General features: G+C 41.0%; 1 protein-coding gene across 1 annotated transcript; it reads left to right on the forward strand.

Moving 5' to 3' along the window:
* Positions 1-23,229, forward strand: SDHAF4 (succinate dehydrogenase complex assembly factor 4). Its single transcript, XM_033217587.1, has 3 exons — positions 1-99; positions 12,806-12,958; positions 22,264-23,229. Exons 1-3 carry the CDS (start codon positions 36-38, stop codon positions 22,371-22,373), a joined length of 327 nt encoding a protein of 108 aa, XP_033073478.1. The 5' UTR covers positions 1-35; the 3' UTR covers positions 22,374-23,229.
* Positions 23,230-24,515: the final 1,286 nt, after the last annotated feature.

Genomic DNA, 24,515 nt, shown 5'->3' on the forward strand with positions numbered 1-24,515 from the left:
TTTGCGCCTGCGCGGAGGCTCAGGGAGTCGGCGCCATGACCGTATCAAGGCTTCCCGGGTTGCTTAACCGGGTCTCGGCCACGGCGTGGAGAGCGGCAAGTAAGCACCTGGCCTCGGGGCCTAGGTCGCGGGAGGGGTCGTGAAGGCCCAGGCGCGGAGAGAGGAGCCTCCAGCGGAGGAAGCCGCATGTGTCCCGGACGTTCGGTGGTGCCAAGCGCTGCCCAGCTTCTCCCGCCGAGACGCCCACCCCGTGGCCTGGGCAGGTCCTTGCAGCGCCTCGGGTCTCGGGTGGGACTAGAGCGAGAAAATCGCTAAGGCCCTTACCCCCGCCCGGTCGTCTGCTTCCTGCCGGGCACGCGGTGGCCCAGCAGGACCACAGACGTTCCGGGTCTTTCCTGTGGGAGCTCGCAGGGCACACCGCACTTTGATGCCCCTGAGAAAAATGGAAAAGAAGGCCCTTTGGGAATGGGAGTCATTGATTTACTTATTTATTTACATCATTATTTACAGGAATCCGCGCTCCTGGTCCAGGATTTGTGGCAGTTTACAGTTTATCTTTTAAAAACGGGGAAAAGTGCAGAAGTGAGCCAAAGGCAAATAAGTATAACGTAAATTAGATGAAGCCAGGAATTGTTCGTACAGAAAAAGCATTCATGCTTTCAGTAAAACCAACATTTTTAAACCCATTGTGGTTGGAAATATTTCTCAAGATGATTCAGTTAGCAGCCCAGACTATGCAAAACACAATTTTAACTTGTGACACGTGGAGAAGTTATGTAAGTTGAAAACAATAATTATTGCCCTCATAATAAATGGCTCCGGATTTCTGTGCAATTTGTTTTCCTTTGTGCAATCATTTTCCCCAAATACAAACATTTTACATAATTGTATAAGTTTTAAATAGTCCAGAAATGAGTAATACAGAAAATGAAAGTCCCACATTATCCAAACCTCAAGGTAATAAAGTTAAAATTTTGTAGGGTTCATTCAACATCTCCCTTTAACTAGTTTTAAACAATTATGAAGTATTCCATACATATATATACACACACATATATATGTATGTAGCACACATGTAAGCTATAAAGCACAACCAGCATCTATGAACTCATCCCCCAATTTAAGAAATAGTCTCCATTGCCAAGGAGGTCTCTCTGTGCTGCTTCCTGATACACCTGCGCAATGGTGTTTTAAATCTTCGTATAAATGGTTTCATATTGTTGATTTTTTTTTTCAGCTGACGCTGTGTTTTGTGATTGATCCACACTGATGTATGAGGTTGTATTCATTCAACTGTGTGAACCTATGATACATTTTCCAATGCCCTTCTCAAAGGACATTTGAGTAATTCTAGAAACACCAGGATTGGCTGCTACACATTCTTGTGTACCTTATTTGTGCATTAGTGGAAGGAGTGGAATTCCTGGAGTATGGTGTAGGTCTTTTCAATTTTACAATATGATGCCAAAGTGTGACGGCATTTTCTAATTCTATAGCAATTTTCACTTCTACCAGCAGTGTATTAGAGTTTGTGTTGTTCCACAAACTTGCCAAAACTTAATTTTGTCTAAGTTTTTTATTTTTGGCTGCCTACAGGGTGATGAAATGACGCCTCATTGTGATTTTGCTTTTCTCTGATTAAAGAAGTAAAACATCTTTTCAAATATCAACTTTTTGTGAAACACCTTTTTCTCTTTTCTTTTTTTTTTTTTTTTTGAGATGGAGTTTCACCCTTGTTGCCCAGGCTGGAGTGCAACGGCAAGATTTCAGCTCACTGCAACATTTGCTTCCTGAGTTCAAACGATTCTCCTGCCTCAGCCTCCCAAATAGCTGGTATTACAGGCGCCCGCCACCACACCCAGCTAATTTTTTGTATTTTTGGTAGAGACAGGATTTTGCCATGACCGCAGGTGATCTACCCACCTTGGCCTACCAAAGTGCTGGGATTACAGGCATGAGCCACCGCGCCTGGCCTTTTTACTTAACAGATTCTTGTTTATATTCTTTACAAGTATTTGTATGCTAAACCTTTTTTAGTTATGTAGGTGTCAAATATCTCAATTTGTGGTTTGTTTCTGTCACTACTAGGCAGAATAGAATAATGAGTCTGCATATACAATCATGCAGCTTCGATATAAAAGGTATCTTAATAAACGTTTATAATTTTATCTGTAAAATTTTGTCTTGATCCTTTTGTTTATTGTTACTACCTTATGGTCTTGTCTAAGAAACCCTTTTGTACTCTAAAGTCATAGACATAGTCTCCTATATTTTCTTCTTAAAAGTTTGTAGTTTTGCTTTTCACATTTAAGCCTTTATTCTACCAGGAATTGATTTTTGTGTATGGTGTGAGGCAGGAAACCATTTTTCATTTTTTTTCATGTCAAACACTTGTCCCGGATTCATGTATTTATAGGACCTTTCCCTTAATGATATAATGTCAGCCATCATAAATCAAGTTTACTTATACATATATGCATACGTTTATTTTTTGGTTCTTTTTTCAGTCCCATTGACCTATTTGTCTATTCCTGTGCTGATACTGTCTTGATAACTATAACCATAACTTTGTAATAAATCTTATTATTTTCTGACTATTGTTTATGTATAGAAACCTGATGCTTAATGATTTTGTATCTAAATTACCTTATTAATTTAAGTAATTTACTTTGCAGATTTTGGGGACTTTGCTGCGTAGACATTCATATCATCTGCAAATGGTGACAGTCTAGTTTCTCCCTGTCTAATCCTTCTTTTTGAGAAGGGGTCTTGCTCTGTCACCCAGGCTGGAGTGCAGTGGCACAGTCTCTGCTCACTGCAACCTCCACCTCCTGATATCAAGTGATTCTCCTGCCTCAGCCTCCCAAGTAGCTGGGATTACTGATGTGCACCACCATGCCTGGCTAATTTTTACATTTTTTATAGAGATGGGGTTTTGCCATGTTAGCCAAGTGATCCACCCACCTCAGCCTCTCAAAGTGCTGGGATTACAGGTGTGAGCCACCGTGCCCCCTGCCCTCCCTGTCTAATCCTTATATCTTTTTCTTTTGTTTTTCTTTCCTTGCTCAGATTTCCAGCACCATGTTGACTAGAAGTGATGACAGCAAGCGTACTTATCTTGTTTATGATTATAGAGGGAATGCATTTGTATTTTATCATTAAGGTGTGATATTGCAGTCATTTAGATAAAACTGCTACTTTTTTTGTTTAAGTCACCATCTCCTAATAACTCTTAAGGCATGTTTTATAAATGAATCCTCAGGGAACGGTTCTAGCTATCTCCCAAATAACTCTGTTCTTTTAAACAAAACAATCACCTTCTTATTTTTTTGTTAGAACTCTTTATTTTGGATTTACGTTTACTTACTGGATTTAGTGATCTGTAACTGTGGGTCTTCAGAGTCCAAGCCTTTGTGAAATAAAATTTCATGGAACATGAAAAAAAAGATGTGGTAGTAGCTACAGTTATACCCATTTCAGGTTAAGGAAGTCCCTTTCTGTGTAGAGTTTTGGGATTTTGTTTTGTTTTTGTTTATGTATTTGTATTTGTTTTTTAATGATGAGTAAATCTTGAAGTTTACTGAATTGATTTTTCTTCATCTTACTGAGGCGTTTATCATTTTGTGCTTTAATCTGTTGAAGTGGTAAGTTACAGATTTTTCTAATAGTGAATCACTTGCATTCCTAGAAAGTATTCCAAAGGATCATAGTGATTATATTTTTTAATATAATGTATTTGTTGTGCTTATATTTTTTTTAGAAATTGGCCTGTAATTTTCTTCTCTTATACACTGAAACCCATGCCTCCTGGGTTCAAGTGATTCTTCCACCTCAGCCTCCCGAGTAGCTGGGATTACAGGCGCATGCCACTACACCCGGCTAATTTTTGTATTTTTGGCCTTAGAATAACCTTAATATTAAAACCAGGGAAAGCTGGGCGCGGTGGCTCACGTCTGTAATGCCAGCACTTTGGGAGGCCGAGGCCAGCGTATCACGAGGTCAGAAGTTCGAGATCAGCCTGGCCAAGATACAGTGAAACCTCGTATTTCTGGTAGAGACGCCTGGCTACTTTTTTGTATGTGTGTATTTTTGGTAGAGACGAGGTTTCACCGTATCTTGGCCAGGCTGATCTCGAACTTCTGACCTCGTGATATGCCGGCCTTGGCCACCCAAAGTGCTGGCGTTACAGACATAAGCCACCGCGCCCAGCTTTCCCTGGTTTTAATATTAAGGTTATTCTAAGGCCAGGCACGGTGGCTCACGCCTGTAATCCCAGCACTTTGGAAGGCCAAGGCGGGCGGATCATGAGGTCAGGAGATCGAGACCATCCTGCCTAAGACGGTGAAACCCTGTTTCTACTAAAAATACACACACCAAAAAAAGTAGCCAGGCATGGTGGCAGGCGCCTGTAGTCCCAGCTGCTCAGGAGACTGAGGCAGGAGAATGGTGTGAACCTGGGAGGCGGAGGTTGCAGTGAGCCAAGATCAGGCCATTGCACTCCAACCTGGGCAACAGAGCGAGACTCCGTCTCAAAAAAAAAAAAAAGGTTATTCTAGCCTCATACAATGTATTGAGGATTCTACTTACCCTTTTCCCTTCTTTGTTAGATTTTGTTTAAGATTGGAATTATCTATTCCTTGAGGGTTTGTTGCAACTCACCTGCAAAACTGTCTAGACCTGCTTTTCTCTTCGAAGGAAGACTAAATTACTTGTTTAACTTCTACGGTGGTTATTGCTGTATTTATCAGGTTTCCTCTCTTAAGTAGGTTTTGGTAAGTTAACTTTTTCTGGAAAGGTTTTCATTTTGTATTGTTTCAATGTATAGGCATAAAGTTTCTGGTATTTTTTCAAAATTTTCTGCTCTCCATATAATTATGTGCTCTCTTTTTCTCATATTATTTATTTTGCCTTCTCTTGTTTTTTTATAGTAACCTTACCAAAGGCTTTTACAACACTTTTAGTCTTTTTTTGGTCTTTTTTGTTTTTGTTTTTGAGACAGAGTCTTGCTCTGTCGCCCAGGCTGGAGCGCAGTGGTGTGATCTTGCTTAACCACAACCTCCACCTCCCGGGTTCTAGCAGTTCTCCTGCCTCAGCCTCCTAGCTGGGATTACAGGTGCTCACCACCACGTCTGGCTAATTTTTGTGTTTTTAGTAGGGACGAGGTTTCACCATGCTGGCCAGGCTGGAACACTTTCAGTCTTTTCAGACTGCTTATTGTTGATCTTCTTTGTTGTCAGTTATGCAAAGGATATTTATTGTACAACATGGTGACTATAGTTAATATCAATGTATACTTGAAAATTGTTGACAGTAGATTTTAAGTTTTCTCATCACAAATAATTGATAGGTATGTGAGTTAAAGCATATGTTAGCTTGATTTAGCTATTTCACAATATATACATATTTCAAAACGTGCTGTACACCATAAATGTATGTAATATTTATCAATTAAAAAATGAAGAATATATTGAAAATTATTTTCACATTGTAAATTATGTTATCTTTCATTCATTTTTTTCTTGTTATCTTATTTTTCCATTTTCCGTGGTTTTTGTTTTGTTTTGCTTTGTTTTGTTTTGAGACAGAGTCTCGCTTTGTCGCCCGGGCTGGAGTGCAGTGGCGAGATCTCGGCTCACTGCAAGCTCCGCCTCCCGGGTTCACGGCATTCTCCTGCCTCAGCCTCCTGAGTAGGTGGGACTACAGGCGCCCACTACCGCGCCCCGCTAATTTTTTGTGTTTTTAGTAGAGTCGGGGTTTCACCGTGTTAGGCAGGATGATCTGGATCTTCTGACCTCGTGATCCACCCACCTCGGCGGCCCAAAGTGCTGGGATTGCAGGCGTGAGCCACTGCGCCCGGCCGGTTTTTTTTTTTAAAAAAACATGCAAATGATGCGTCTCACATAAACAGCATATGGCTGGTTTCTGGTTTGTCTGTATTGGGTTTTTTTGTTGTTGTTTTGCACTGATAGTCTCTTTACCCTTATTATAATTACTGATATAATTACATTCCTCTGTTCAGACTCTTGGGTCTGTGTGTGTGCGCACATGCATGCACAGGTATGTGTATGTTGGATGGGATTTGATTTTGATAAACCTATAAAGCATATGCTACTAATCTTTTGTATAGTCTGTATATAAAAGCATTTTCTCTCTATTCTTATCTCCCACTTTACTTCTGGGAACACTTTTTTCTTTTTTCTGAGAGCCTTGCCCTGTCACCCAGGATAGAGAGCAGTGGAGCAGTCATAGCTCATTACACCCTTGATCTCCAGAGCACAAGCCATACTCCCACCTCAGCCTCCTGCCGAGTAGCTAAGACTATAGGCACCACTGTCATGCAGTCATGCCCAGCTAATCTTTCATTATTTTTATTTATTTGTCTCTGTGCTTTTTTCTGTATAATTTCTTTGAAACTTTATTCCAGATCATAAATTCTCTTTTCAATTGTATTTATTCTGCTATTTGGCCTTTTTCTTTCTTTTCTTCTTTTCCTTTTTTTTTTTGAGGCAGAATCTCACTCTGTCGCCCAAGCTGGAGTGCAGTGACGCATTCTTGGCTCACTGCAAACTCTGCCTCCTGGGTTCAAGTGATTCTCCTGCCTCAGCCTCCCGCATAGCTGGGATTGCAGGCACCCACCACCACACCCAGCTAATTTTTGTATTTCAAGTAGAGATACAGTTTCACCAGATTGGCCAGGCTGGTCTTGAACCTCTGACCTCAGGTGATCCACCCGCCTCTGCCTCCCAAATTGCTAGGATTACATGTGTGAGCCACAATGCCTGGGCAGCTTTTTGGCATTTTTATTGAGTTTTAGATTTGTTATTTCTGAATTTCCGTGTTTTTCTTTTCTTTTTCTTTTTTTTTTTGGCCTAATCATTTTTCTTTTTTCTTTTTTCTCTTTCTTTTTCTTTTCTTTTTTCTTTTTTTTTTACAGAGTCTTGCTTTTTCACCTGGGCTGGAGTGCAGTGGCGTGATCTCACTAACTGCAACCTCTGCCCCCCTGGGTTCAAGCGATTGTCTTGCCTCAGCCTCCCAAGTAACTGGGATTACAGGCGCCAGCCACCATGCCCAGCTAATTTTTTGTATTTTTAGTAGAGATGGGGTTTCACCTTGTTGGCTAGGCTGGTCTGGAACTCCTGACCTCAAGTAATCTGCCTGCATCAGCCTCCCAAAGTGCTGGAATTACAGGCGTGAGCCACTGTGCCTGGCCTAAAAAAACTTTTGCAAAACCAAAAATAAGTAAGCAAAAAGAGACAATGAAAAATGATTAGGCTGGTGGGCACGGATTTGCAGATGCAAATCCTCTCAAGAAAAATAACTCTCCACATATGTCTCATGGAATTCTCACAGAGAGAATCCCAGAAAAACATTCAAGGAAACAAAGCCATCACAAACAAGTCAGTAGAATCACTATATAATGGAACAGTGGGACAATAAAGATTTTGTATACAGGATTCAGAATATAAAATAATACATTAAAAAATTTTGGCCAGGTGTGGTGGCTTACGCCTGTACTCCCGGCACATTGGGAGGCCAAGGTGGGTGGATCACCTGAGGTCAGGAGTTCAAGACCAGCCTGGCCTATATGGTGAAACCCTGTCTCTACTAAAAATACAAAAATTAGCTGGGCGTGGCGGCACACATCTATAATCCCAGCTACTCAGGAGGCTGAGGTAGGAGAATCACTTGAACCCGGGAGGCGGAGGTTGCAGTGAGCTGAGAGCATACCACTGCACTCCAGCCTGGGTGACAGAAAGACTCCATCTCAAAAAAAAAAAAAAAGATGCATAGGGATTTTTGGAAGATGCAGCTAGTGTGTAGTTAAGCCTAAACACAGGTGTGGGTCAGCCAGTGGCTTCAAAATCTCAGAGGGGCTTCTTTTTTTCACATCTTCACTCAGAACCAAGGTTAAAGTAGACACTTTTCCTTCCTTAACTGTCTTCTAGTTCCTTGCTATTTGGAATAGCATCATAATCATCACCTGGGAGCTTGTTAAAATGCAAGAATCACAAGTCCCACCTAGAACTACTCAGAATCTGCATTTTAACAAAATCCCCCAGGTGGTTTTTATCTATGTTTTAAATCTTTCAACTGGATGTGATGGCTCACACGCGTAATCCCAGCACTTTGGGAGGCAAGAGGATCGCTTGAGTTGGGGAGTTCAAGACCAGCCTGGGCAACATGGTGAAACCCCCATCTCTACAAAAAATAAAATTAGCTGGGCATGGTGATGCGTCGCTGTAGTCCCAGCTACTGAGGAGGCTGAGGCAGGCTGAGGCTGAGCCCAGGAGATCAAGGCTACCATGAGCCATGATTGCGCCACTATACTCAAGATTGGGCAACAGAGCAAGACCCTATTTCAGAAGACAACAAAAATCTTCTGGTTCACTTTCTTTTCTCAGTCTGTGAGCCTCCCAGAGTCCTGGCCTCTAATACGCTTTCTGTTTGCTTGGGTTTAAGAGACTGTCATCTCCCTGCTGTCGTGAAAGCTCTATATCCCAAGCTGTAGGCAAGAAAGACACAAGAAGGCTGGGCACCATGGCTCACGCGTGTAATCCCAGTACTTTAGGAGACCAAAGCAGGCGGATCACTTGAGGTCAGGAGTTTGATACCAGCCTGGCCAACATGGCGAAACCCCATCTCCACTAAAAATACAAAAATTAGCTTGGTGTATTGGTGGGTGCCTGTAATCCCATCTACTCGGGAGGCTGAGGCACAAGAATCCCTTGAACCCTGGAAACAGAGGTTGCAATGAGCTGAGATCATGCCACTGCACTCTAGCTGCCTAGGGGACAGAGTGAGACTCTGAAAAAAAAAAAAGACCAGCTTTGTCAACATGGTGAAACTCCATCTCTACTGAAAATACAAAAACTTAGCTGGGTGTGGTGGCTAATTTTCTTGTCTCTGTCTCAAAAAAGTAAGACATGAAAAGTGTAGCCAGTTGACTTTGTGTTTACCTCACTGGACTGTTTGCAGTTTATCATTATTTACTTTCATAAAGGTTCTATCTCTGATTTAGAATGGGTTTGGTTTTGTTTTACCCTTTTAGGTATTTTATGACTGTAGAGTTTTGGCATTTCTGATTTGTCAAAGTACCAGAGAAAAGTTTTGGGTTGTGTGTTGTTTTTGTATATGTGTGTGTGTGCAAGAGAAAGTCATTCTTTTGCTTTTATTATTTCTTCTTTTAGAAGGTTTTCTTCTTGTCTGTTATGTCCATGTAAACACAATTCTAACTAGGTTTGGATAAAGTCAAACCACCCCTTGAAGTAGAAGACATGGGCTTTATGGTTGTTATTTCCTGATGTTGTTACAAGAGCCTTTTGTTTTAAGTTTGCCAGCTCTTTCCCATGTAGTCGAGGTAGTCAGAAGTCTGCTGATAGCCAAAATGCAATACTAACATGAATACAGTTACTATTGCTCAACACCTACTATTTAATAGGCAGAGTTAACAGGAGTGGTCCTTGGGCTTAGCTCCTCATCTGACACGCCCTTGTTTCTTATGGTCTGCCTTTAAAGCTACATGTATATGCTTCATTACCAACACCCCTGGCAGGCTGATGTGCACACACTTGTGTTCGAAGCTGTAAAGCCTGTAGGTACCAAGGAGCACTGTGTCCCATCTTATATTGTACTGTACAGAAATGAGGGGCATTATCTTCCCCTGTGTTCTGTCACACTGTTACCTGACTACAAAAATAGTTCTGCTTATGTTTCCAATGGCCTCAGAGTTCCTTGAGAAAACTAGTCTTTCAACTTTTCCTTGTAAACCCTCTTTCTACAGATAGTCTTTCAGAAGTCTGCAAGGTCATATTAGGGACCAGTTTCTCTAACTTACACTTTACTACTCATTGCTTTCCCCAAGATCCAGTTTTCTGTTCTTCACCAGAAACCCTTACGCAAATTAACTTATGCATCCCAGAGTTAGGCTCAAGTTATTGATGCACTTACTCAGTGTGTACACATACACAGACATACACCTATTCATTTATCTTAACCACTAGTATGCATGTGTTTGTGTCTATAAACGAGGTTGGGTTAGGTAGTGATGACTAGAATATGAGAAAAATATGTGTAGTGAAAAAACATATGTAATGCTGTCAAGGGCTTACAGATAATTCCATTGAAATAACAATAAATACTCTTTATCACTATACTAAATGCATAAATTGTCCCATTTATTCAGCAATCTCATGTGATAGGTACTGTGATTTTTCTATTCCGAGGAAAGGAAACAGAAAGGGTAACTTGACCAACATCCAACACTTAGTAAGTGGTTGCATTTGTTTCCTATTGCTGCTATAACATATTACCACAAATTTAGTGGCTTAACACATTTTACAGTTTTGGAGGTCAGGAGTCTGGAAGGGGTCGCACTGAACTGGAACCAGGGAGTTAGTAAGGCTGTGTTCCTTCTGGAAGTTGCATCCATTTCCTTCTCTCTTTTAGCTTCTAGAGGCTGCCCACATTCCTTGGCTTGCCCCCTTCCTCCATCTTAAAGCCTGCAACATCGGATCTGGTCTGTCTTCCAACCCTCTCTTCCCTTTTAAAGGACCCTTGTGTTTACATTGACCCACCCTATAATCCTGGATAATCTCGCTATTTTAAGGTCATGTGTTTAGCCACCTTAATTCTGTCTGCTACCAAAATTCTTCACCATGTAACCAAACCTGTTCACAGATTCTGGGTATTGGATTCTGATTATCTTTGAGGCCATTATTCTTCTTGCCACAGGGGTGTAGCTGGAACTTGTACCCAAATTTGTCTGCTTCTAAAGCAATTTCTTTAGGAAGCTGAAAACCCCTAACACTGAGATCACTTTTTTCCCTGTGGTTTTTCCCTTATGAATATTATCTCGATGAGGGTTTGTATAACTTTCATAGCACTGAAAGTTCAACTCTCTTTAGAAACTAGAAAAAAAATGATCTCATTTACACATTGCAGACACCCAGTACATTTTAAAATCCCAGTTTTATTTTAGATTCAGGGGGTACATGTGCAGGTTTGTTACCTGGGTTTATGTGTGATGCTGAAATTTGGGATATGAATGATCCCATCACAGGTAATGAGCATAGTACCCAAAAGTTAGTTTTTCAACTCTTGCATCCCCTTCTTCTCTTCCCCACAGTAGTACCCAGTTTCTGTTGTTGCCTTATGTTCCTGAGTATCCAGTGTTTCACTCTGTAGAATTAGAAAATTATGTGTAAGAATATGCAATATTTGGTTTTCTGTTCTGCATTAGTTCACTTAGGATAATGGCCTCCAGCTGCATCCATGTTGCAGCAAAGGACATGATTTCATTATTTTTATGGTTGCATAGTATTCCATGGTATATATGTACCACATTTTCTTTATCCAGTCCACCATTGAGGAGCACCTAGGTTGATTCTGTGTCTTTGCTATTATGAATAGTGCTGCAGTGAACATACAAGTGCATGTGTCTTTTTGGTGTGAAAAATGAGTAGTTTTCTTTTGGGTATATACCCAGTAACAGGATTTCTGGGTCAAGTGATAGTTCTGCCTTAAGTACTTTGAGAAATCTCCAAACTGTTTTCCACAGTGGCTGAACTAAGATACATTCCCACTAGCTGTATATACGCATTCCCTCTTCTCTACAGCCTCACCAGCATCTGCTGTTTTTTAACTTTTTAATAATAGCCATTCTGACTGATGTGACATGGTCTCTCATGATTTTAATTTGCATTTATCTACTAATTCGTGATGTGGAGTATTTTTAAATATGTTTGTTGGCCGCTTGTATGACTTCTTCTTTTGAGAAGTGTCTCTTCATATCTGTTGTCCATTTTTTAGTGCGGTTGTTGTTTGCTTGTTGAATTGTTTTAAGTTCCTTATAGATTCCGGATATGAGACTTTTCTCAGATGTATAGTTTGCAAATATTTTCTCTCATTCTGTTGGTTGTATGTTTACTCTGTTGATAGTTTCTTTTGCTCTACAAAAGCTTTTTAGTTTAATTAGGTCCCATTTGTCAATTTTTTGTTGTTGTTGTTGCAGTTGCTTTTGAGGACTTAGTCATATATTATTTCCCAAGACCAATGTCCAGAATAGTGTTTCCTAGGTTTTCTTCTAGGATTCTTACAGTTTGAGGTCTTACATTTAAATCTTTAATCCATCTTGAGTTAATTTTTGTATGTGGTGACAAATAGGGGTTCAGTTTCATTGCTCTGCACATAGCTGCCAACTATCCCAGCACCATTTATCAAATAGGGACTTCTTTCCCCATAAAACAATGTATTTTTAGAGACATGGTCTCACTATGTTACCCAGACTAGAATTGAGCTCCTGGGCTCAAGCAATCCTCCCTCTTCAGCCTCCAGCGTAATTGAGACTACAGATGCATGCCACCGTGCCCAACTTGATGTATTCTTAAAATTTTAGTTGACAGAAAAAGAGGACCTTGATTAGGATTTAAATGTAGCCACTTCTGACTTTTAGAGATTTGAATACTAAATATTGTCATTGAAAAGTTTGTACTAAGTTACTCTTAATATTTGAACTCCTGGTTTTTTGACATTGCTTCAGATAGGAATTAATGTTTTAATATAGGTTTCTGCAATATTGATAACGATTAACTAATTTATTTCATAGCCCTTCTTTTCAAACTGGTGGTCTTCCAGAAAGGGAAATGGCTGGACAGGAAGGAAGAATTTTCACTCCACATCCTTTGGTACTTTTTGAACTTTGAGAAATGTGAATGTATGAACTAAAAACAAATAAATAAAATTTTATAAATGTTTAAAGTGGAATAAATGAAAAGCTCCTAATTTTCTATTATCTCCACTCTTCTAGGATCACCCCTTCTGTGTCATTCTCTGAGGAAAACAAGTTCTTCTCAAGGAGGAAAGTCTGAACTTGTCAAACAGTCCCTTAAGAAGCCAAAGTTACCAGAAGGTCGTTTTGATGCACCAGAGGATTCCCATTTAGAGAAAGAACCACTGGAAAGTAAGCATAATAAAGTACCTCTCAGTTTTTGAAGTATCAAGGAAAGTGTTTCAGTTATTGAGAAAATGAGTGAAAGAAAAGAAATATGTTATTGCTTAAATTCTGTAGTAATAAAGCATATTTCAACAATGAGTACAGTCACCATCCATCAACACATGTAGGTTTCTTAATAAAAAAGATTTTCAAGACTCTGACAGGTATATGCTTGTGTTTGTTTTATTATACCTCATTATTCACATAACAAAATATATGTTGAGACTTTCTTTGATACAAATAAATGATGTTATTTGTATCAAAGAAGGTTACATTATTTGTATCAAAGAAGATCTTATGTGAATAATGAGGTATAATAAATATAACCACAATATATATAATGTATACATATTTATATATAAAGAACTCCAATAACTCAACAAAAAGTCAAAAATAGCAAAACACTTGAGTCTTAACTTACATGTTTTGCTATATGAATAATGAGGTATGATAAATAACAAATATATAATATGTGTATATTACATGTATGTGTGTAGAACAAAAAATAAAAATAAAAAATAGCAAAGTACTTGAGTAGACATTTCTCCAGAGAAGGTATAGAAATGTACAAATGGCCAACAAACACTTGAAAAGATGCTCAGCATCAACGTCATTATCATTAGGGAAATGCAAATCAAAACTATGAGATACTACTTCATACCCACCTGGATATAATAGAAAAAAATGGAAAATAACAAGTGTTGGGAAGGATGTGGAGAAATTGAAACCCTCAGGCATTTCTGGTGGGAATGTAAAACGTTGCAGTCGCTGTGGAAAACAGTATGGCCATTCCTCAAAAAATCGAACATAGAACTACCGTTTGACCCAGCAATTCCACTCTTAGGTGTGTAGCTAAAGGAATTGAAAGCAGGGACTTGAACAGGTATCTCTGTAACTATGTTCATAGTATTATTAACAGTAGCCAAAAGGTGGAAACAACCCAGTGTTCACGAACAAATGAATGGTTAAACAAAATGTAGCATATACATACGGTGGAAAACTACTCAGTCATAAAAAGCAATTACATTGTAATATATGCTACAACATGGATGGACCTTGAAAAAATTATGTTTAGTGAAATAAGCTGGACCCAGAAGAGCAAATATATGATTCCACTTTTATAAGGTACCTAGAATAGGCAAATTCGTAGAGCCAGAAAGTAGAATAGAGGTGATCAGGGACTCCAGGGACTAAGAGGGAAGTCATTGTTTAGTGAGTACAGAGTTCATTGTGGGGGTGATGAAAACATTTTAGTTATGGATAGTGGTGATGGTTGTACAACCCTGTGAATGTATTTTTGTTGTTGTTTTTGTTTTTGAGATAGAGTCTCGCTCTTTCACCTAGGCTGGAGTGCAGTGGCACAATCTTGGCTCACTGCAACCTCCGCCTCCCAGGTTCGTGTAATACTCCTGTCTCAGCCTCCCGAGTAGTTGGGATTACAGGCATGCCACCACAGTGGCTTATTGTTGTGTTTTTAGTAGAGATGGGATTTTACCATGTTGGCGAGGCTGGTCTTGAACTCCTGACCTCAAGTGACCAACCCATCTCGGCCTCCCAAAGTGCTGGGATTACAGGCATGAGCCACTGCGCCTGGCAGTGAATGTATTTAATACTACCAAATTGTACACTTACAAATGGTTAAATGAGAAATATTATGTCATATTTATTTTACCACAATAAAAAAAAAAAAGCAAAAACCAGCACATTTCAAAAGCTAATCATCTGTTTGACACAATGGTAGGCATTCAACTGTCTTGTTTTACTCAAGTTCATGTTGAACCTACCATCCCTTAGAAACTTCTGACAAACATCACCAAATACAGCAGGTGCTCTTCAATCCTTGTTTTATTTGAACAATCCACAACCTTTGACAGTGTTAACTATTGCTTCTGGAAATCTCCTGCCTTGATTTCCATTATGCTTTCCTTAGTTTCATTTTTTTGTGTTTGTATGTCTGTGTGTGTTGTTTTGTTTTGTTTTGTTTTGTTGAGACAGGGTCTTCCTCTGTTGCCCAGGCTAAAGTGCAGTGGCATGAACACATGGCTCACTGCAGCCTTAACCTTCCCAGCTCAAACTATCCTCCTGCCTCAGTCTCCTGAGTAACTGAGACCACAGGCACATACCACCATGCTCACCTAATTAAAAAAAATTTTTTTTGTAGAGATGAGGTCTTGCCATGTTACCCAGGCTGGTGTCAACTCCTGGGCTCAAGCAGTCCTTCTGCCTCGGCCTCCCAAAGTACTGGGATTACAAGTGTTAGCCACCATTCCTGGCATGCTTTCTTTAGTTTCTCACCCTATTTCTTCATTAATCTCTTCCTGGGCTCCTTTTTGAGCTCTTCTGCCTCTCCCTAACACCTAGATGTGGGTATTTGCCAGGCCTCTGTTCTTAGCCCCCTAAGCATTCCGAGGGAGATTTCATATTTCCCTAAAATGATTTGATTGATTGAGGCAGAGTCTCACTCTGTGACCCAGGCTGAAGTGCAGTGGCACTGTCACAGCTCACTGCACCCTCAAACTCCTGGGCTTCACTACTCAGCCTCTCCTGTAACTGGGGCTACAGGCACGAACCTGGCTAATTTTTCTTTCTTTCTTTTTTTTTTTTTTTAAGAGACAGTCTCACTACATTGCCCAGGCTGGTCTTGAACTCCTGGGCTCAAACGATCTTCCCACCTCAGCCTCCCAAAGTGGTGAGATTACAGGCATGAGCCACCACGCCCGGCTTAAAATGATTTGAAGTATCACCGGTGTGTTGGTGATTCATAATTTTTACCTCCAATCACACCTCTTTCCTGAGCATCACTCTCCTATCTCCATTTGCCTCCTGATTATCTTTCTTTGCGTATTCCAGAAGTCTCAAAATTAATATTTCTAAAACTGAAGTCATCCTATACCCATTGTTCCAACTCACCTTCAGCCCTCCTACCCACCCGACCTCATATCCTCCTCTTCCTTCTGGATTTGTAGTCCACCCCATCTACCAAGTCACCCAAGCCCGAAATCTGGGGATAATCTTTCACTCCTGCCTCTTCCTGTCTCCTGTGACTGATCACTAACCAAGACCTGTTGCTTCTACCCTTTTAACATCTCTCAAATTTATTCCCTCTTACTCTTCCTACCAGTAAGGCCCAAATTCAAGCTGTCTCTAGCTCCACTGGTCTCATAACAAACCTCTCTGCTTCCTTGTTTCCTTCCTTCTAGTCTTGTCTCCCTGCCTCTGATACATACTTTATTCTAAGAAAACTGTGTAGGTTGTCTCTTTGAAAAGAGTAGATTTCATTATTAAAATCATAAAGGAAAATATTTGTAGCTAGGCACCCTGCTTGATATAAAGATGAATAAGAAAGGAATATGAGATAATGTAAATAACGATGAACAGGACATCATGTGGTAACTAGCATGAGAGATACACAAAAAGATCAGAGAAAAGTCGACAAAAAAGATAACTTTTGAGCTGGGGTCTGAAGAAAAATAATTTTTTGTTTTTTTGAGTTGGAGTCTCGCTCTGTCACCCAGGCTGGAGGACAATGGTGCGATCTCGGCTCACTGCAACCTCCACCTCCCGGGTTCAAGCGATTCTCCTGCCTCAGCCTCCTAAGTAGCTGGGACTACAGGCTCCTGCCACCACGCCTGGCTAATTTTTGTATTTTTGGTAGAGAAGGGGTTTCACTGTGTTGGTCAGGCTGGTCTTGAACTCCTGACCTCAGGTGATCCACCTGCCTTGGCCTCCCAAAATGCTGGGGTTACAGGTGTAAGCCACCATGCCAAGCTGGAAAAGTAAAATTTTTATAAGTAGATAAGGTGTGGTGAGGAGACGTTTCAAAATAACTGGAGAAAGCTATGGTCAAAGAGAAAGAGGCTATAGAACATTAACACTTACACGACACAGCTAATGGGCTTCTTTGGCTTCAACATAAATTATATGTATATTCGATTAATACAGGGGTGTCCAATCTTTTGGCTTCTTTGGGCCGCATTGGAAGAAGAATTGTCTTAGGCCACACATAAAGTGCACTAACAATAACTGATGAGCTAAACAAAAAAAATTAAAAATAAATAAAAAATAATTTTAAAAAATCACACAAAACAACTCAACGTTTTAAGAAAGTTTACGAATTTGTGTTGGGCCACATTCAAAGCCATCCTGGGCCACATGCAACCCATGGACTGTGGGTTGAACAGGCTTGAATTAATTGAATATAAAGCTAGACACGCAGGTTCGGCTCAAATCTGGGAGGGCCTGAACTCCCAGGTTACAGTGTAAGGGCTTTATGCAGTGAGCAGTGAGGAAATGTATTTGGATAGAGGTTGTTTTAATTAGCTTTATTAAATATAGTCTGCATATAATAAAATTCACCCATGTTAAATACACAATTGAGTGAGGTTTTCTTTGTTTTTGTTGTTGTTTTTGTTTTTGTTTTTGAGATGGGGGAGTCTTGCTATGTTGCCCAGGCTGGAGTGCAGTGGTGTGATCTCGGCTCACTGCAACCTCTGCCTCCCGGGTTCAAGCGAGTCTCCTGCCTCAGCCTCCTGAGTAGCTAGGATTACAGGCACCTGCCACCATGCCCAGTTAATTTTTGTATTTTTAGTAGAGATGGGGTTTCACCATGTTAGCCAGGCTGGTCTCAAACTCCTCACCTAGTGATCCGCCGCCTCGGCCTCCCCAAGTGCTAGGATTACAGGCATGAGCCACCGCGCCCGGCTAGTGAGTTTTAACAAATGTTTACAGCCATGGAAACCACACAAAGTGTAAAATAGTTCTGTCCCCTAAAGAGGCACAAGGCAGTTCATCCTCTCCCCACCTCCTCCCAGCAACCATTGATCTGTTCTCTATCATTGTAGTTTTGCTTTTTCTAGGATTTTATATAAATGAAACTCTACAATATGTAGTCTTTGGTGTCTGGTTCCTTTCACTTAGTATAATGTGGAAAAGGGTTTCTGTTGCATTAGTTCTAAAATGGGACACTGAGAGCAGGAACCAGGGTGGTAATGGTGAGAACAAAAAATTTCAGAAAACGGTAGGCTATTATAAGGGCAAAAATTAGGTTAAACAAATGTGAGGAAGAAGAGACATGGAAAGATACGAAGGTGTGGTCAGAAAGAAGAGTGCCCAAAAGAGTGTGGGATTTGGAAAAGGAACACACTCAAAAAATAATAAAGTCCAGTGGACAGCAGAAGTAGATGTGAAAGTCATCAGGAAAGAGATTGGTGACCTCTGTGGCCTCGATGTGTGATGATTTACTAATGTGAATGTTGATATTAGGGATGATGGGGAGAGGGAGATGGAACTATGAACCAGATATTGATCCCATCCGAGAAGACAGAAGAATCTTTGAGTTTATTATAAGACTGGAGAAAAGCACTGGACAAGTGAATGGTATAGAATTCCAAAAAGGAAAGGCTATAGAGGTGTGGCGTTAGAATGAGAGGCTGGAAATAGCAGTGAGGAGCAGGGACATCTTGACCTGTTCTTTCTTCCCCAGTGCTGTGGACTGAATTATGTTCCCCCAAAATTCATCTGTTGGAGCTCTAACCTCCCAGGTGATGGTATTTGGAGATAGGGCCTTTGGGAGATAATTAGGTTTAGATCATGAGAGTAGGGTAACTCTTTAAGGGATGGAAATGTTTTACACTTTGTGTTATTTACATGACTGTAAACATTTGTTAAAACTCACTGAACTGTGTACTTAAAATGGGTGAATTTTATTGTAAGCAGACAATACTTTAATAAAGCTGGTGGAAATCTCCTCATGGTGGGAATAGTGCCCTTATAAGAAGAGATACCAGAGAGCTTGCTGTCTGTCTTTCTCTGCCATGTGAGGACACAGCAAGAAGTGACCATCTGTAAGCCAGGAAGAAAGCCCTCATGAGAACCAACCATGCTAGCACCCTGATTTCAGTCTACCAGCCTCCAGAGCTGTGAGAAAATAAGTTTCTGTTGTTTACTCCACCTAGTCTATTTTGTTAATGGCAGCTCAAACTAAGACATCCAGTGAGCCACAGAGATATGTGAGAAAGAAGAACTTCCATTAGAGAGGCCTTCAGGGGAATTCTTAGAGGAGGAAAAAGCCAACTTGCATTGCAGTAAAGCATGGACTTCCTATGAAAACAGAATGATGATGAGTATGGGAGACAGTTTATTCATAATATAACAAGAATAAAAGAATGAATATTTGAAAAATTTTCAGGGTAAATTCTGTATCCTTTTTCTTTTGCCTAGAGAGGGGCTTTATGATTTTGGTGAAGATCCTTTAGTTTTCTAAAGAGATATAGTTTGGGTAATCATTCTCCTGCAGTTCCCCCGTGCTATGCAGGATAAAATAAAAGCCGTATACCTTTTCTTCTAGTAATCTGTCTTTTGTCAGTTGATTTTTGGCAAACCTTCAGAGGGCAAGGGGGAAGCTTTTCCTTGGTCCCTACACCTTCTCCCAGAGTCCAAGCAATGTGCTTCCTCAGCGGAACAGGTTTAAACATCTGTAAGTAGCTATGATGACAACCTCAGCAGAGAATACCCACCTTGAGGGAATGTGACACCCATGCCCCCAAAAGTCTAGTTGCCTTTTGGTCTGTGTCTCAGGAGTATAACGACTTCTCTAGGGATTGAATGTAAGAGAGACCTAAGTAACCAAGGGGTTTGGATAAAGCAGATCTGGGTTTGAACTGGAGCTCTCAGAGGCTTCTACTCTCTGGGTTTCAGTTTCCTCCTAATACCTGCCTTAGAATGCCGTTATGAAAAGAAACTGAGATGATAGGCACTTTGCACTTTCCCTTTCAAGCCTTGCCAGTTTGTTATTCTTGTATGTATTTGTTTGCCTTTTATTGTTGTTGTTGTTGTTTTGGCCTACTTCAGTACTCTGTAAGCCCTATGAGGGAAGGGGCCTTCTATTGCATGGTCACTACTGTATCCCTCACCCTACCTTTACCTAGCATAGGGCCTGGCAGAGTAATAGTGGAATAAATGAATGAAACTATCTGCCCACAGGGTTGCCATGAGGATAAAAATAAATCTTTTCATTCATTCATATGATACGTATTAAGTATCCTCTGTGAGCCAACCACTGAAACAGCAATGGATAAAACACACACAAAAATTATACCGTAATGAGGCTTAATGTTTTAGTGGGAGAGACAGACAATAGTCAAAGTACATTTTAAAAATATATGAAATTAGTGATAATTGCTGAAGATAATGTAAATCTGGGAAGGAATGGGAAGTGTTGGGAGGGTGGCCACAATAAATAAATAAATAGATACAGTTTAAGAATTAGGGGCCAGGCGGCTGGGCGCAGTGGCTCACACCTGTAACCCCAGCACTTGGGGAGGCTGAGGCGGGTGGATCACCTGAGGTCAGGAGTTCAAGATCAGCCTGGCCAACAAAGTAAAACCCCTGTCTCTACTAAAAATACAAAAAATTAGCTGGTCATGGTGGTGCATACCTGTAATCTCACCTACTTGAGAGAGTGAGGCAGGAGAATCACTTGAACCCTGGAGGCAGAGGTTGCGGTGAGCCGAGATTGTGCCATCACACTCCAGCCTGGGCAATAAGAGTGAAACTCCATCACACACACACACACAAAGAATTAGGGGTTAGGTGCGGTGGTTCACACCTGTAATCCCAGCACTTTGGGAGGCCGAGGTGGGTGGATCATTTGGGGTCAGGAGTTTGAGACCAGCCTGGCCAACATAGTAAAACGCCATCTCTACTAAAAGTACAATTATTAGCCAGGCATAGTGGTGCGCGCCTATAGTCCCAGCTACTCAGGAGGCTGAGGCAGGAGAATTGCTTGAACCCAGGAGGCAGAGACTGCAGTGAGCTGAGATCACACCACTCCACTACTCCAGCTGGACAACAGAGCTAGACTCCATCTCAACAAAACAAAACAAAGAATTAGGGCTCTAATAGTTGGTTCCTCTCCTGTTTTTTCCATATATAAAGCAGTACAGTGTATGGGCTGAGAGCAAGACTGCAGCCAGGATGTCTGAATTCAAAGTCAGTTTTATCACTTAGAAGCTGTGTGATATGGAGCAACTTTCTTAACCCTTTGTGGCTCATTTTCTTCGTCTGTAAAGTTGGAACAATAATTGTTCTTGTCCCATAGGATTGTTAGGAAGATTAAATGGATTAGCATACATAAAGTACTGAGAATTGAGCCTGGCTTGTGACGGGGATTCCTACTATGAACACATAGTATTAAGAATAATAATTACTATTATTGATTATAAATTGCAGTACCAGCCAAACAGTTGCTGAAGCCAAAACCCTATGATGAGGAACAGTAATTCTCTAGCTAAGATTAATTGACATTCCTATGTACCTGGCATCACGCTAAACCCTTTACATGTATTACCTTGTTTAATTATCAACACAGTGAGGGAAGTATGATTGTTCTCCCCATTTTACTGGTCAGAAAACTGTGGCATTAAGTCAAAGTGATTCCTTCAAAGGAGTCTTATTTCAAGACCTTTCAAGTCTTATGAATTTGTACTCTGTATTCTCTTCTCAAACTCAGGAAAAAGAATCACATTTACAGTTCATTTAAAGACTGCATGGTAACCAGGTTACTAAGATCTAGCCTATCATGCAAACCTGTCTTTAAAATTGACCATAGGCAGGCTCGGTGGCTCACGCCTGTAATCCCAGCACTTTGGGAGGTCGAGGCGGGCGGAACACTTGAGGTCAGGAGTTTGAGACCAGCCTGGCCAACGTGGTGAAACCCCGTCTCTACTAAAAATACATGAGCATGGTGGCATGTGCCTGTAATCCCAGCTACTCAGGAGGCTAAGGCAGAAAAATCACTTGAACTCAGAAGGCAGAGGTTGCAGTGAGCCCAGATCATGCCACTGCAATACCAGCCTAGGTGACAGAGGGAGACTCTGTTTCAAAAAAATAACAATAAGGCCGGCGGTGGCTCAAGCCTGTAATCCCAGCACTTTGGGAGGCCGAGACGGGCGGATCACGAGGTCAGGAGATCGAGACCATCCTGGCTAACACGGTGAAACCCCGTCTCTACTAAAAATACAAAAACTAGCCGGGTGAGGTGGCGGGCGCCTGTAGTCCCAGCTACTCGGGAGGCTGAGGCAGGAGAATGGCGTAAACCCGGGAGGCTGAGCTTGCAGTGAGCTGAGATCCGGCCACTGCACTCCAGTCCGGGCGACAGAGCGAGACTCCGCCTCAAAAATAAATAAATAAATAAATAAATAAGCAAAATAAGATTGACTATAAGGCCTCTCCTGCCTCCATTAACTGCTTTATTTATATCTCATTTTCCTTAGAATTTCCAGATGATGTTAATCCAGTGACCAAAGAAAAAGGTGGACCCAGGGGCCCAGAACCTACCCGATATGGAGATTGGGAACGAAAAGGACGCTGTATTGATTTTTAAGTCGCATCTTCTTTAACCTCAATATTGTTTTCTGAATATGTACATCTGAATTAACTTATTCCTGATTATTTTCTTTCTTTATATCCTTTATGTCGTGAGTTTCCATAATGTGTTTAAATATATATATGATGGCTTTGGAAGAAAATATGCTGCTATAAATTAGGAAGGGGAGACCAGCTTGACCAATATGGAGAAATCTCGCCTCTACTAAAAATACAAAATTAGCCAGGCGTGGTGGCGTGCATCTGTAATCCCAGCTACCCTGGAGGCTGAGGCAGGAGAATGGCTTGAACTCAGGAGGTGGAGGTTGCGGTGAGCTGAGATCGCACCATTGTACTCCAGTCTGGGCAACAAGAGCGAAACTCTCTCAAAAAAACAAAAAAAAAAATTAGGAAAGCAAAAGTATTTTTTCATTAACATATGTTAGTTTAATGAATATAGAAATGATTCTTGACCTTTTTTTTTTTTTTAAGACAGAGTCTTTCTCTGTCACACAGGCTGGAGTGGAGTGGCACTATCCCAGCTCACTGCAACTTCTGCCCCCCAGGTTCAAGCAATTCTCTTGCCTCAGCCTCCTGAGTAGCTGGGATTACAGGCACCCACCATCACACCTGGCTAATTTTTGTGTTTTTAGTAGAGACAAGGTTTCATCATGTTAGCCAGGCTGGTCTTGAACTCCTGACCTCAGGTGATCCACCTGCCTCAGCCTCCCAAAGTGCTGGGATTGCAGGTGTGAGCCACCTTGCTCAGCCTAGAAATGATTCTTAGAGCTGTAGGCCTTTACTTCATCATTTTTCAGTTTAAATTAATCAGTTGCTTATAAAATGCACACATAAATAAAATAATTTTTAAAAAATGATTGTGTTGCTGTGTGCTAGGGGTTAGTGGCTTTTAACATGCGAGTTAAATAATGCGTTATAGTTTGAGAAGGCCACAATAATAACAGAAAATCTTTAACTTGGAGTCAGTTACTTAATTACTTACCCAATTATTTGGGTTCAAATTCTGACTCTACTTCTTAACTACCTATGTGACCTTGGATAACTTATTTAACTTCTCTGTGCTTCAATATCCTTATGTGTAAGTTGGAGATAATAATACTTTTGATACTGGAGGGCTGAGGGAGGTCCCCAAACGCTGGTGGGACCTTAACTCCAGCTGATGTCGAGGCTCTTGATACCATTATGAGAAGGAATTCGAGGCAAGTCAGAAACCAGTGAAAGTACCAAGATTTATTGCAAAGTGAAAAGTATACATTCGATGCCTGTAATCCCAGCACTTTGAGAGACCGAGGTGGATCGATCACTTGAGGTCAGGAGTTCGAGACCAGCTGGCCAACATGGCGAAACCCTGTCTCTACTAAAAATACAAAAATTAGCTGGGCATGGTGGCGTAGGCCTATAATCCCAGCTACTTGGGAGGCTGAGGCAGGAGAATCACTTGAACCGGGAGGCAGAGATTATAGTGAGCCACGATTGTGCCACTGCACTCCAGCCCGGGTGACAGAGCGAGACCCTGTCTCAAAAAAAAAAAAAAGAAAAGTACACATTCAAGAAAGGGGAGTGTGGGCATACTCAAGAGAGAGTGACTCAGTGGAGTTTAGGGCTTCTATCTTTATGGATTTCTATAACCAAGAGGTGAAATATTCTTGAAGATTCCTGGAAAAAGGTGAAGATTTCTTGGAATTGTGGTGCCACCGACTTCTACACCAAATACAGGTGTTCCCAGAACAGTCGTGGCACTGGTCTATGTGTGCTTTAGTATGTTTAGAGGTCCTAGGTGAAATCTAGGTCATATTCAGTGCCATGCTGGGTCCAGTCAGTCTTAGCCAGCTTGGCGCACACCCTGGTTTTTCAGGATCTTATCAGCCCCTAGTTTATGCAGCCATTTCAACAGTTTCCTTTTTGCTAATCATGTAAAACTGCTGCCTGGAATTTTCTGCTCTTCTGTGACCACCCTATATTGTTGCTGTGTCACTTTCACTTCACAGGGAAGTTGAGAAGATTAAATGAATAAATAACGTGTATTAGGGTTCTTCAATAGGAGAGAGAGAGATGATGTGGAATTGGCTCATGCAGTTCTGGAGGCTGAGAAGTCCCATGATAATGCCATCTGCAAACTGAACACCTGAAGACCCAAAAA

Source organism: Trachypithecus francoisi, unplaced genomic scaffold, assembly GCF_009764315.1.
Source record: "Trachypithecus francoisi isolate TF-2019V2 unplaced genomic scaffold, Tfra_2.0 Lachesis_group10, whole genome shotgun sequence".
Taxonomy (NCBI): Eukaryota; Metazoa; Chordata; class Mammalia; order Primates; family Cercopithecidae; genus Trachypithecus; species Trachypithecus francoisi.

Coding starts and splice junctions, on each gene's coding strand:
- SDHAF4 (XM_033217587.1), top strand. CDS start 36: ATGACCGTATCAAGGCTTCCCGGGTTGCTTAACCGGGTCTCGGCCACG. Junction 100..12,805: donor CACGGCGTGGAGAGCGGCAA/GTAAGCACCTGG, acceptor CCACTCTTCTAG/GATCACCCCTTCTGTGTCAT. Junction 12,959..22,263: donor AGAGAAAGAACCACTGGAAA/GTAAGCATAATA, acceptor CATTTTCCTTAG/AATTTCCAGATGATGTTAAT.